Raw genomic sequence first — 15,305 nt, forward strand, 5'->3', positions numbered from 1 at the left:
GTTCCTGGACCTCAAAGGCCTTACATTCGTTCTACTATCCTATAATGATACAATATGTATCCAGAGAAGTTTTTACAAAATACATGAGACACATTTTGGGTTCAAATTAAGTGTATGGGACAAATGAAACCCCCAGATTTTCTTTTCAAACTGCTATTTGTTTTCTTATCTGGCACTTCTGTGATTGGTTTGTTAAACTAAATATGAGTGTACATTTTTCACAATCAAATTTCATCTCTCTGGTTCCAGCCCAGCATTTCAGACCATTGAGATCATGTTGAATCTTGATTCTGTTATCTATCACATTAGCTCTGCTTTCCAGCCTTGGGTCATCTGCAAATGTAATAAGCATGCTTTCTGTGTCTTCGTTCAAGTTATTGATAAAAATGTGGAATAGGACAGGACCAAAGAGAACATGATGGTGTTGTGAAAGACCTCGCTGATACCCCATCTACAAATCAACACTGCTTGAAAATTAATGTTTGAGTAGCTAAAAATGCATTTAACGGCACTATTTTCCTTTCTGTGTTTTACTGTCTTGCATACAAAAAGGTCATGGGAATTTTTATCAAGTCTTTTGCAGAAACTTAGATCCACTACCATGTCAATGACATTTCCCTTGTCCCCATCAAAAATTTCCCCATCAAAAACGTTAAGCATGATTTTATTCTTAGTGAATCCATGTTTGTACTAATGATAATCACAATCTTTTCTATATAATGACAAGGATGCTGATGCTGGTGATGGTAGTGATGATAGGAGATGTTTGTGTAGGTGCTTCAATGTTTGAAAAGCACTTTGCATATATTACCTCATTTGAGGCTCACAACAACCCTGTGATGTAAATAGTAAAGGTTGTATTACATTATCTTTCCTGAGCACTCAATCTATAAATTCTCATTCTTCTTGTTCCAAAACAGAACTGATAGAATAGAGTGTTGGGTTTGGAGAAAGGGGAGTTAGGTTGTATGGATCATGTATGACTTTAGGGAAATTTCTCAATCTTTCTAGACTTCAGTTGCCTTGCTGTCCTCCCTAGCTCTAAATCTCTCATTCTGTAGCTTCAAGAATGCTGTTTGAGTCATCACCAGCCCTTTTTGGTCATTTAAACATTTCCAACTCATTTCAGTTCATCCTGGGCTTTAGACTTCATAAACACAATTTTAATAAGTTTGCATGACTTTTCTGTATGTGTGTTTTTGTAACTATCCTTTTCAAATTTGAATTCATTCAAGAGCCCATATTTTAATTGAATTGAATCAGCACCAAATTAGGAAGGAAAAATGATTTGATTCATTTAGCTCAGACTTGATACTTCAGACCATACCACATACCATTCTGTTGGTGAAGTTGCTGAAGTTCTTCACCAAAACCTCTTTGATCATTTGTGGATCATACACCACAATGTACATTTGACGGCCAAGATAGTACCTGGGAGAAAAGAATTAAAATGATATTAATAAAGCAAGTAGAGCAAAAAGTCTCAGTCTGGGAGACATGACTGCCTTTAGAGGTAGAGGAGAAAAGGGAAAAGGGACAGTATCCAATGGTCACCAAGTCACCAAGTACATATTTCACTCCTTTTGAGTCACCACATACTCACACACTTTCTCAAGTAGCAGATAAAGTAAAATGTACCTGTTCTTTTCTCTGCATGGATCATAGGGTTTTAAACTCAGAGCTGGCAAGGACTTTATTCTCTAGACTAGCTCTATTTCACAGATGAGGAGACTGAGTCACAGAGAAATAATTACAATGCAGAGACTAGCAATGAATTTGGAATCAGGGAATTTGGTTGAACCATGGCTAAGTGATCTTTGGTGAGCCTCCCATGCTCTTTGAACCTCAGTTTCTTATCTCTATATTGAACAGACTAGACTTCCTCTAAAGTTCTCCAGACCTACAAGACTAATTTGACCTTTGAGGTGTCTCATCTTTCTTTCTTTGCCTGACAGACTGTCTAAAGAGAGCATGTTAGATAGTAGACTTTAGATCTGAATCTAAACTCAGCTAATAAGTAGTAGGGACAAGCCCATGACAGCCCATGTGAAGGGAAAAGTCCAAGATGGTTTTCCTATGTGATCCAGAAAGAACAGCAAGCTGGAAAGTCTCCTCTGAAATGTGAGCAAGTCCTTAAAAATCTGTTTTAAAATACAGATCTGCTTCGAATAATACTTTTTACTTCCTCTAGGGTCTTCCTTTATCCCCTTCCTTTATATATTGAGTCCACTGGGATAGGATGTACCCAAACTGGATTTCTCAGGAAGAAATTCTACTTGGGTTTTCCAGGCTTGCTCCATCAAAGTGCTATGGTGGAAAAATTACTGGGCTGGGGTCTGGGTTCCAAAGCTTTGTCCTTTCCCTAATTATCCAGTCACATCATTTCTCTATATGTCAGTTTCCCCATTTATATAAAAAGAGTACTGGACAAGACAATCTCTGTGGTTCCTTCTGGAGCGGTGAGTCTCATTTGACTTTCTGGACCTCTCACCTGTTAGCATGACAGACTCCTTACATATAGGACAGTAGGTGACAGACCCTTTTTCATTCCACAGACCCTTCTGGAAATTCTGCTTATAATTTTGTTGATCAGTACCTTGGCTAGATACTCCAGTGATTATAGCTTGGTATTAATAAAGCCATCTCTTCATTTTAGTGTAACCCAATTTACATCTTACAGAGAAACTTTTTTCTTCCTGAATGAAACAGGTAGCCTCTAAATTCCTGTTAATTCTAAATAAATTCATAAGTTCTAAATTCCTATATAATGATATAAATCATTATATTAATAGGTCATACTAGTCACAAGAAGACTATGCAAGAGAGTATAGAATTTAATGTAGAGAGAATATAGGATTTGTAATCAAGAGACATAGGTTCAAGTCAATTAATAAACATTTATTAAGCACCTTCTATGTGCCAGACCCTGTTCTAAACTGTAGACATACAAAAAGAGGCCTGCCCTCAAGGAGTTCAGAATCTAAGGGAGCCTAATCTAAGTCTGCTGTCAGAATACAGACTGACCATGTTATCCTCCCGTTCCCCACTCACCCTAATAAACACCACCAGCTCCCTATCACCTCCAGGATCAAATACAAACCCCTCTGGAGTTGAGGGCTTCCAGAATGTGCCCTCCTCTACCTTTGCAGTTTTCTTACACCTTACCTCCCAGCACATGCTCTTCTCACTAGTGACCCCAAGCTCCTTGCTCTTCCTCAAACAAGATACATCTTCACCACTGGTCATTTTCTCTGGAATCCTTTAACTTCTCATCTTTACTTTTAGGTCTCCTGTCCCAGCTTCTCACCTACTAAAGGAAGCCTCTTAATTCTGGTGCCTTCCCTCTGTTGATAAATTCCAATTTATCTTGCATATAGTTTGTCCCCAGTTTATATGTTGTGTCTCTTATTAGGCGGTAAGTCCCTCAAGAACAGGGAATTTCTTTTTGCTTTCTTTCATTTAGCACAGTGCCTGCACATAGTAGGTGCTTAATATTTATTGACTGATTACATGACCTTAGTCAAGTTCCTTCCCTTTTCTTGATTTGAGCTCCTTTACCTATAAAATGATGCATTTAGAAAAGGAACATAGATTCAAGTCAGAAAGCACCTTAGTAATTATGTAGTCTAAGCCTTTCATGAGAAAAAAATGTATAAATGCACCCTGGAAGTTTACATTTATCCAAAGTCACAGAATTCATAATCAACAGAACAGAGATTCAAATGCAGATCTTCTAACTCTAGACCCAGTATTCATTCCTCTGTATCAGGATGCCTTTCTCAGTGATATTTACCCTCTATTTCTAAAAATCCTATGATTTTATGCATTTATTATCTAAGGATTCTATAAGTATAATTATATGTAACTTTTCCTTATCTAGAAAAAAATTGTAAGGTATGTTCCACTGAGATTAGAGTCAGGCATATTGTCTTTGATATAACAGAATGGATCTTGGATTTAGAGGAGCACCTTAGTAATTGAGGAGCTGGGTTCAAAAATAGAGGAGCTGGGTTCAAAGCCACTAGCAGCTTAATAATGAGACTGTCTACAAAGTAGGAGCACTTTGATTAGATCGAAGATTAGATTAGGTAACAAGAAAAAACCCAAGGGTTTTAGGGAAAAACCAATGAAGACAGTCCCCAAGCGCCATTAATTATATCTAGCCATTTAATTTATTTAGTTAATAAAACTGATTCTCTTTCTACCCTTCCTCTGCCCACCTCAGGGAAACAGGTAGAGATATGCTATAAACCAATCCGTGTGTGTATGAATATATATATATGTATGTATATATGTATGTATGTGTGTGTCTCATAACAATAAAAAGAGTAATTAAGAGATTTATTGGAGCGTATAAAAACCTGAATGACACTGAAGATTCCAATTCAAGTTATTGTTCTTGGCTCAAATTGAATTCAACAGTGAGTAGATAAATAAAATTAAAGAAAAAACAAATTCAGAACAGATGTTAGGGAAGTAATTTTTTTTCACAGCAAGAATCATAAACATGAAGAACAGCTTATAAGGCAAAGTTGCTGATGCAAAAATGTCAGGTTACTAAATTATTAGTTAGATGGCAGCTAGTGGGGGAAGTGGAGGATCCGGCAGCATTCAAATCATAATTTGGCTGTCCCTAAATGTTAGAGTCCACGTACTATTTGGACTGTTTGAGCATAGAGATTTGTGTGTTGGCAAATATGTGCACATCCATGCATCAGTACACGTACACTGTCACAGTCACATCCTGATTGTCTCACTTAAATCAGTCTTCCATTCTTAGCATCAAGGTGCGGTTTCAGCTTCTAAGCTAAAGAAATGTAGGAGAGCTAAATTCCAATGATCTCTGTCACTCTATGATGAATAACTCCTGAGAAAGTAACTTTCCTTTGTTAAATCAGAGTCTGGTGAAGAAATGGGAAGGAGCATCATATTTTGTCAAAAAAATTTTTTCTTAATAATTTATTTATTTGTAGTGAGAAGAAGATACTTTTTATTGTTGTTGGTGATGATGTTTTTTGGCAATCTGGGACTTCCTAATTCTTCCAGGTTGGAATTACAGCAGCCACTCATGAGCTGATTCCCTAACTAATCAGCATGAGACCTTTGACTTATTCTCTTTCTGACCCATGTGCCCATTCTCCCTTTGGTTTCTCACACACCTTTTTTTGGGCCAAACCATTAAATAGGATGATTCCAAAGTTCTAATTCTAGAGATCTGGATTAATCTCCAACTCAGTTAAACCACACTCTTAGACACTACTTTATTCCAAAATCGGTTTGCCAATCCATGGAGATGAAATCACTTGTCTAGACCAATTGCTGGAAGTAACATTGTCATCCTCTCAAATCAACCTGTACCTGGTGGCGAGCAAAGTGTGAGAATAGTGAAAAGCCAGATGAGACCTATGGGAGCAACATGGTGGGACAGTTGTGGGGATCTGCGACTCTTAGGAAATATTTCTCAATTCTCTCTTGGTCCATTAGTTTATCAATCTGCTGATAAAGGGGGCCAGCGACACCAGTGATGGGTGTGTTTTAGGCTTATCTGTGAGGTCAGTATGTGTCTTATTGTGTTATTTTAGAACACAGACACACGTCTCACCAAAAATGGAGAGCCGAGCAATGATAAAGCTGTGTTCCAGATTCAGCCAGGGCTGCATATCTGATTGATTATGTCAGCTGAATTCACTCCCCTGCCCTTGAGAGAGTCCTACCCACCAAAGTGACTGTGATGTCACAGGAGCAAGGATGAGAAACCAGGAGACAGGGAGAAGGATGCTGGCAAGGAACATAACAAGAAAAGAGGAAACAGGTCGTGTTATCTGTGGAACACTGATGATTATTGGTCAGGAAATTTAAAAACAGGCCAGGAAATAGCACTGGGGTGTGGGAAGTGAGGGCCAAAGTCAGAATCAGGAAGAGTCCAATTCATGTTCAGAGAGTACTCATATGCATTTGGGTCAGGTCATAGGAACTGATATAGGACATTGTCTCAATGGAGCTGAACTTATTCTGCTTCCATTGGAAGCAGCAGCAATGCTCTTTGGCCCATAGACAGCCAGGATTAAAGAGCCCTTCTGTCAAACCCACTTTTTGTGGGACTTGCCATGAATGCTTTAAAATGTCTATTTGTGACTTGATTATTGAAGTGGGAAAAGTCCTAGTCAGTGCCAAGGGAGTCTAGAATGAAAAACACATTCATGTTGCCTTAAGTTAGACTTCGTAGAAGACAAAGATTGTATTTTGAATCCACACTAAATTTAACAAAATATTTTATATTGGGAACTTAGCTGGTTATTATTAGAGGTGGTGGTAGGGGTAGTTTGATGTTAGATGTATTCAGCCCCTATTGACAGCATGGCAGCCAAAGATTTAAATTTTAATTTGAGGTACCTAAATAAAACTTTACCAAAGGTCACCCCTTTAGCAATGTCTTTACCATTTCCCTTGGGAAACAGGAAATTATTCTTTTCATGGGCCTCCAAGCATAGCGGGAGCTGCTAGGATAGCAATGGATATCAAATTCCAATGAATTCAACAACATAGACCCAAGGAGTTTGGAGAGAATTCCTTCTTTCCCTCCACCTTCTAACATCCCAAGTTTTCTTCCAAGAACAGCTCAGCTACCATTTTCTATTTTTATTTTTATTTTTAATTTTATTTTTAATCAAAAAATTATTTACTTATTGTTTTTGTTATTGAACACCAAATTATTATTATTATCAAATTATTTTTAATTGAGTCCCAGATTTTTTTTTATTTTCAAAATATATGCATGGATAATTTTTCAACATTAACCCTTGCAAAACCTTGTGTTCCAATTTCCCCCTCTTCTCTTCATTCCCTCCCCTAGGTGGCAAGTAATCCAATATATATGATAAACATGGTAAAATATATATGTTAAAGAAGCAGCTAGGTGGTGAAGTGGATAGAGCACCAGCCCTGAAGTCAGGAGAATCTGAGTTCAAATCTGGTCTCAGACACTTAACACTTCCTAGCTATGTGACTCTGGGCAAGTCACTTAACCCCAATTGCCTCACCCGCCCCCCTCCCCCAAATAATATATATATGTATTATTTATACAATTATCTTGCTACAAAAGAAAACTCAAATCAAAAAAGGAAAAAATGAGAAAGAAAATGCAAGCAAACATCAACAAAAAAGAGTGAAAATTCTATATTGTGACATGAAGTCTTTTCTCATTCAATCATTCGTGAGAACTTTTTCCTCTTGAAATTACTTTGAATTCCTGTAACCAGGGAACTGGTCAAGGAGGGAGGGAGGGTCATGCCCTTAGGACCTTCACCACAAGTTCTGCCTGCCAATCCACATGGAGGCTTGGTGAGTCTGCTTCTAGAAATGTACTATGGAATGCACCCTCCATGCTTCAGAGCTTGTAATGGTAGCCTACTATCATATATCTTGTCAGCTTGTTGTTTGGTGACAAAAAGCTTTTTAATTGGTTATTGAGCTGGAAACAAGTGGGCTCACAAAAAGCATTAAAATTAACAAGTGAGGCAAGAGCTACTATGATCAGCTGGGTAGTGAATCTCCCTCTCCCCCTCCCTATTTGAGTGCCGTGCCTCCATGAATGTGGGACACATCTTCCTTCTACTTCTTTTGTATTCCTTCTTTCTAGATCTTAGATGCACCAATATAAAAGAATGAATAGACCAGACTACAATCTTGTGATTTCCAGAAAGTCTGTCTGAGCTCTGGCAACTACAGTTGGGAACAGATTCTTCTAACTTCTAACAGTCTGGAGAGGAACAAGTCCTAAGAAGCAGGTCTGACCCAGCCCAGCTCTTAATTGACTCAGCCACCAAAAAACTGTGTTATGCAAGCATGGGAATGACTTGTCTATCAGCTATGCCCTACATCAAAGTGAACTTAGCAGGGGACTTTGTGAAGAGAAAAGGGGACTTCCAGAGAGAAACAAACCCTGATCTTGATTTGGGGAGAGGGATGTTTTATGGCAATCACTTGAAATTTGAGATCATGGTCCCTAAGAATGGAGGTGCATAGCAATGAGAATATGAACTCTGTTTGGGATGTTTTGTGCCTCAATGGATAGAGCACTGAGCATGGAGTCAGGAAGACCTGAATTCAAATACAGCTTTAGACACTTACTAGCTATGTGATCCTCTGTTTCCCTTGATTTCCTCATCTGTAAAATGGAGATTAAACATTAAAAACCTCCCTGGCTTGTTATGAAGATCAGATAAGATAGTGGCTATAAAGAGCATTAGCACAAAAATGTTTGTGGTGGCCCTTTTTGTAGTGGCAAGGAACTGGAAACTGAGTGGACGCCCATCAGTGGGGAAATGGCTGAAAAAGTTATGCCGTATGAATGTTATGGGATATTATTGTTCTATAAGAAATGATGAACAAGCTGATTTCAGAAAAGCCTGGAAAGACTTTCATGAACTGCTCCTAAGTAAAGTGAACCAAGAGAACATTGTACATAGCAACGACAAAATTATATGATGATCAAATCTGATGGATGTGGTTTTTTTCAACAGCAAAGTGATTCAGGCCAGTTCCAATAGTCTTGTGATAGAGAGAGCTATCCGTACCCAGAGAGAGGTCTGTGAGTTTGGGTCACAACATAGTATTTTTACTTTTGATGTCATTGTTGTTTGTTTGGATTTTGTTTTCCTTCTCATTTTTTATTTTTTTTGATCTGATTTTTCTTGTGCAGCATGATAATTGTGGAAATATGTACAGAAGAATTGCACATGTTTAACATATTGGATTACTTGCCATCTAAGAGAGGGTGGGGAAAAGGGAGGGAGAAAAAAATTGAAACACAAGGCTCTGCAAGAGTGAATGTTGAAAACTATGCATGTATTTGGAAAATAAAAAACTTTCAAAAAAAGAGAATTAGCCCAATGCTGACACATTTACATAAATGTTAATTATCATAATTATTATCATAGTGCATTACACTTCGATTGAAAATCAGGAGAGCTGATTTTAAGTTCTGATTATGCTTTTCAAGTCACTGTGTGACCACAGAGGGCTTACATTTCCTGATGTGTAAAATGAAGGAGATAGGCTACATGATTCATCTTTAAAGTCTGTCTGTGCTCAATAGCTAAGATAATTCCTCACATAGAACACTGTATTTAATGGGGCATCATATCATCAAGCATAGTTTAGACTTACATAGCAGTAATTAGGCTTCTGTCACAGTTGTAACAACAATCTATTTCAAGTGAGATAACCAAAGTTAGGACAGTTAGGAGGTGAAGTGGCTAGGGTGCTGGGTCTGGAATCAAAAAGACCTAGTTCAAATCTAGCCTCAGATATTTACTAGCTTGTGACCTTGGATAAATCACGTAACATGGTTTGCCTTAGTTTCCTTATTGGTACAATGAACTAGAAAAGAAAATGGCAAATCACACCAGTATTTTTACTTTGTGACTCTAAAATAGAGTCACAAAGAGTCAGACAAGACTGAACAACAACAAAAAAACAAAGCTAGTTGATCATTCACAATCTAAAGGATTCTGTATAAATGTGGGCTAGGATACAGAATAGATTTTTGTTTTAGAATAGAAAGAAGTCTGTTTAAAGTGTGGTCTAAGAAGGAGTATAAAGCAAAGATTTATTTATTTATTTATTTTTTGCTGGAAATATTTTTGCTGGGAAAAAAATGTGTATTATTCCTAATAAAGTTCCTTCATCACGTTGAACACCGGTATAATCCTGTTGACTTTCATAAAAATAGGGCAGAGCTCCCAAATCCACATTTTGGGCCACAGGACAAAAGAAAGGAATCAATACTTTTAAGCCTATGTTGGGACTTTGCTTTGTAAGAAGAAGCACTGATTGTGAAAGCAAATTCTGGCTTCATTCTTTATTTGTGTGATCCTCAGACTCAGTTTCCACATCTAAGAAAAAAAGGAGGGGAAGGGCTAAACTACACGTCCTCTGTGGTCCCTTCCCTATGTAGACTGGGCATCTGATGATTCTGTAAATTATATGCCATCCTTTATTCCTGGCTGTTGGAAGAAGAGGAAGAGGGAGTGGGCCTGAAAATAGGGATGGGTGGGGGCTGACACTGTTATTTGGATTTGTAGAACCTCACCTGAAATTGTTCTAGATGGTTTAAGATGAATTGAGTTTGGGTTGTTTTTTTTTTGGGGGGGGGGGCTTTTTTCTAGAAAAAAAGGATAAAATGGATTGACTTAATTAAAACTGAAAAGTTGACTTGACATCTTGTTGTCAAGGAAACGAACACTTTCACATACAACATCAGTTGCTGAGGTGCCATTCAGATTATTCAAGTGACATTAAAAAAATAAGGAATCGAAAGAGTTCTGTGCTGTTCTGAGAATCCATGCACTTGAGGGAAAAGTGGTTCTTGGAAGCAGGTCTCTGGGAGAACTTTTCTGCTTCCCAGGAAAACACAAATTCAAAGTTAATACTGTGCTTCAGGGAAAATAGTCTTACGAATTGGGCATGGTTGTTCAGTCATTTCTCATTCATATCTGACTATTTGTGACCCCATTTGAGGATTTTCTTGACAAAGATACTGGAATGGTCTGTCATTTCCTTCTTCTGCTCATTTTGCAGATGAGGAAACTAAATCAAATAGGGTTAAGTGACTTGCTCGGGGTCACACAGCTAGTAAGCATCTGAAGTCAGATTTGAACTCAGGAAAATGAATCTTTCTGACTCCAGGCCCAGCATTCTATCCACTGAATCTCCTAGCTGCCCTAGTTTAGACATGAAGGGGTGTCCAAAGTGAAACCATGTTCTTGAATGACCCCTTTTAGAGCAGGAATCGAAAGCATTATTTATTCTAGGGAAGAGCAATGTAATAAGAAGAAAAGGACTGGAGGAACATCAAGAGAAAGGAAAGAAAGGAAAAAAAACCCAAAACAAAATTAAAACTATCTCTTCACAGCTGACAATTAAGCCACTTGGGGTTGAATTGTATGTGCATTTTAATTTATCTGTATAGCCAAATTTTTTGTACAGTCTCATTCTACCATGAACAACATAAATAGTTCTGTGCCAATCCCTTTTTGTAACAATGATTTTCAACACACAGATGGCCTGCTGGATCTCTGCAACATTGATCCATGCCAGAACTACTGTGTGTGACATGATGAGACAAAGTTTTTGCTTATCTGATCTCTCTTGGGTGGTCTTCATGACGTGAAGGTGATTTAAATTTAGATTAAACAAGAATTTATTGAGCACCTCTTATGTGAATGTTGTGTGGGAAAGAGGAAGCACATTGGAAGAGGAGAAAGCTGGTTCAAAGTCAAATGCTACTTTTGATACTTGCATCTAAAGTCCTTTCTATTTCTTTATTTCCTATGATGCCATATGAAAAAAATATAAGGCCATTTATCTCTGCCCTTATAGAGCTTTCAGTCCGGGAAAGAGGAAAAATTATGTATTCTAACTTAGCACAGGATCTGACACATGAGAGGTACTAAATAAATGTTTACTGACTGATTAGTAACTATAATATCAAATATGAAAAGTGCCATATGGGAGATATATGACATCCAGAGACAGGCAAGACACCTTTTGAATGAGGAGAGTAATTGGAAAGGGGTCCATTGGAGAAGTGATATTTGAATTGAGCCTTGAAGGAGAGAATCTTTATAAATAAGAATCAAGGGGAGGCAGAGCTCATGCTAGAAAAGGGACATGGCCTGAGAAAAGTCATGGAAGTAGAACTCCCAGATTCAGTAGGTTTAAGAAACTTTGCTATATAGGACAGTTCAAAGAAAATAAGAATTGAGGAGAGATCTTCTAATATGGAAGCCACTTGGGACTGGATAGGAAAGAAGAGAAAGAAAAAAAAGAAGTTAAAAAAAACCCCAGAAAATGCATTTAAAAACTTAGAGCAAGAAAAAAATTACCAGGATGCCAATTTTTTTTTTCCTGTCAGATTTCCAAATACTTCCACACCTGGAATTCCATAAGGTCTCCTCAGTGTTTTTAAACAAGGAATTATGCATCCTCTCTTTGGAGAAGCCAGGATAGACAGTTTGATTCAATTCAAGAAAATATTTGTTCAATGCCTCAGGCATTCATTCCGTTCCAGATCAATTAATGAACATATTGACATATTTATTTTCACAGGCTCCATCCTCCTATATCTACTGTCTATGAACTTGGAATGTGCTTCCTATCTGCTGCTCTTCAACATCAACTTTCTTAACAGCATACATTTTCCTTTAGATTTCTGGCTTGCTCCTGCTCATAGATTCCCTTCAGATCACCAGACTCTTGATATTTCTCACCTTGATCCATCTTCCATATATTAGGATGTGTTTTCTGAAGTCATTTCTAATATATTTTTTAAAAATACGTAATATTTTTCTTTCTCAGTTGACTTTGTTGTTAATAGTGCTGTGATATATCTGTCTTTTGTTCCCAATTTTAGCCTCAATTTTCCCATTATAAAATAGGGATAATAATAGCACCTGTTCTTTGTTCCACCTTTAGGTATAAGATAAAATATGGGTCTGACCCTCTCTAGCCTTTCTTAAGATTAAAAGTGAGCCTCTAGCTAAAGAAGGGAGGGGGCCAAGATGATGATTTTGATTGTCCTTTTCCTCTCTGAGTGACATTTACAGCTAAAACAACTTGTGAATGAATATTCTGTAGGTATTTAAAAATCCAAAGTACTGGTTCTTGGAATTCCTTCCCTATTTTTAAGCTATTAACTACACAAAATGAAACAGTATAAGGATGATGTTTTTGTCTTACCCACACAGTGGTCCATATGTCTTTATCAGCTTCATGTGACTTTCCCAAAAACCCTATAAAAAGCACAAAGCCCCAAAAATATGTCACTATAATTACAATTACAAAAGAGCGTAAGATATCAACAATTCAAAATCATTGGGAAGGAGAGAACGAAGCTAGTCTGAAATAATGGAAAGTTTATTTTAGAATACTTTTAAAAATGTGAAATCCTGTTGTTTTCATATTAGTGAAAAAGGAACTTAATAGTATAGCTAGATAGGGCTCCTTTGAATCAACTTTGATGAATGAGATAAGTATTTGAATCAATCAAGCAAACAATCACTAAGCATTTATTAAGCATACACTATATACTAGCTGCTGACCTAAAGGAACTTCCATGGTTAGAGCACCAGTCCTGAAATCAGGAAGACCAGAGTTCAAATCTGATCTCAAACAGTTAATACTTCCTAGCTGTGTGACCTTGGGCAAGTAACTTAACTCCAATTGCCTCAAAAAAAAAAAAATAAAAAGAAAGGAACTTCCATTCTATTATCTAAAATGAAAATGTTCTTTACAAGCTGCTTAGAAACAGTACAATCATTTTTAATATTCTTATATTTATATTTATAGTGTTACTTTGCTTATCTTAAGGTACTTTCCCTTAGCTATATGAAGTTAGTTACTGGAAGGGGCTAATTCTCTACCTGTCCTGTCTGTGTCAGAAAAGAAAATGAAATCATTTTTTGAAGATACATTCTATATAAAGTGTTGTAGAGGCAGACTTTCCAGAGGACTGGATACAGAATCTCTTCTTTCAGCAAACTGTTTAAACAAAGTATCCCAAAAGGTACCCCAAAAAAACTTTTTAAAGAAAAAAAATCTTTTTAAAGAAAAATAGTTCACTTTAATACACATTCATTAAGCACCAACTATGAGCAAACAATTTCTTAATCCTGGAAATATGGTGATATTGATCTTATCCTCAGGGACTTCACATTCTACTTTGAGGGCCGTGGAGGTAGAGGAACTATTGTTGGAAGAAGGCTAAGAGAAAGATAAATACATAAATAGGTATTTGTTGTTTAGTCAGTTAGTCATGTTGGATTCTTCATGATTCCATGGGGTTTTGTTGGTACTTTATATAAAGTTTAGGAAAACCCTTAGGAGATAAGTGAAAGCAGCCTCAGATTCAGCCAGGTCTTGGGTTGGAAGACATGACATTTCTTTCTCTGGTTCATTTTACAGATGCTCTTTATAGCTGCTCTTTATAAAACACCTTAAGGTTGACAAAGATTTCATATTTAAAACCTCATTTTATAATAATTTCATTTGTTTTTCTATTCCCAGTGCTTGGTAGATCACAGGTGCTTAATAATTGCTTACTGATCGATTAAAATAACAATAGGATTGTAGTTCCAACTTCCCCTCTGCCTCCTTTTTCACTTTTCTCTTTCCCCTTCTTTGCCATTCAATCAGTCTCTTAGGATCTCTTAGCCACCAAATTCATTCCTAATGACCTATGATACTCTGTAACTATGAATATATTGCAATTCCTATCAAACTATTACTAGGTGAGAAAATGTAAATAAAATGTCTTATCAACCCAAAGGCTGTTTTTTTAAAATTTATTTTTTATTTTTACCCTCAATTAAAAAATAAGAAAAATGAAATCGACAAATTACTTGTTGAAGATCACAAACCCCAGGCTTCTGATTCTAAACCTAGTGTTCTTTCTAAAGTCTGACACTAGGCCAATGTGCTCTCAACAATAAAAACGCTTCTCACAGAAGGTGTGCCATATATCAGAGAAAACCTACGTGCAAGTAAAAATAGGTACCCAGAATGCTACACTCTGAAAGAATTTGGAAAAATTTGCATTGGGGAGGGGAAGGAGGAGAAGGGATGGACAAAGTAGCCAAGAGGAGGAGCCAGAGTTTACATACTATTATCAACAAAGTGCTGCAATAATTTCCCCCCAAAAAACATTTCTCTCTAATTTGAGTATAGGGAATAGAACTGCCAGATGTTTGCATTATTCATCTCTTCATTCATTGGTATGCAAGAACCATTTTGTTTTCTCTGATTTGTTTTTATTTTTTGGCAATTGTTTCTTCACCCTTGCTTCAAGGAGCGTATGTGAAAGCTCTAGAGAGTACCATTAGAGCCTCTGATATAAGGGTGCATATATAAATCCCACACTGAGCTAGATCCATTATGTCTCCCTCCCCCCTGCCAAGTGCTAAACAAGCAAAAGTATGGAAGGCAATCTCCCTTACCTGTCGGAAGAATGTCATGTTGCCAATAAAAGGGAGGGGCTTGGGATGTCTAATGCCCAGTTTCTCAAGGCTGGAAAATGCAGAAACGGAATACCTGAACAGTAAAAATCAAACAACCAAGATAAGAAATTAATATTTGCATCTAGACAACTCTCTCAGAGTATGGGAAAGAGTGTTGATTTTGCAGAGAATAAAATGTTCTGAAGAATTTTGAGAGCTAAAGACAGGGGGCTATTGTGTTGTAACCCTGCCTAAATATTAAGGAAATAAGGAAAACATTCACAGGATCATAAATGTTTGTTGAATTGA

General features: G+C 37.1%; 1 protein-coding gene and 1 long non-coding RNA gene across 2 annotated transcripts in view; one reads left to right on the forward strand and one right to left on the reverse strand.

Annotated features, from left to right (window-relative positions):
* The window catches only part of TBXAS1 (thromboxane A synthase 1), a 228,077-nt gene that overhangs the window by 160,318 nt on the left and 52,454 nt on the right, over positions 1-15,305 (reverse strand). Inside the window, exons 2-4 of the mRNA XM_051963538.1 lie at positions 14,997-15,090; positions 12,742-12,794; positions 1,335-1,431 (exon numbers count right to left, since the gene is read on the reverse strand). Of these exons, the coding sequence (XP_051819498.1) occupies positions 1,335-1,431; positions 12,742-12,794; positions 14,997-15,090 (244 nt within the window). The remainder of the gene's footprint in view (positions 1-1,334; positions 1,432-12,741; positions 12,795-14,996; positions 15,091-15,305) is intronic.
* LOC127539365 (uncharacterized) overlaps positions 1-15,305 on the forward strand; it is a 63,350-nt gene that overhangs the window by 21,067 nt on the left and 26,978 nt on the right. The gene's annotated exons all lie outside the window — the stretch shown is intronic.

Source organism: Antechinus flavipes, chromosome 5 (assembly GCF_016432865.1).
Source record: "Antechinus flavipes isolate AdamAnt ecotype Samford, QLD, Australia chromosome 5, AdamAnt_v2, whole genome shotgun sequence".
In the NCBI taxonomy this organism is placed as follows: Eukaryota; Metazoa; Chordata; class Mammalia; order Dasyuromorphia; family Dasyuridae; genus Antechinus; species Antechinus flavipes.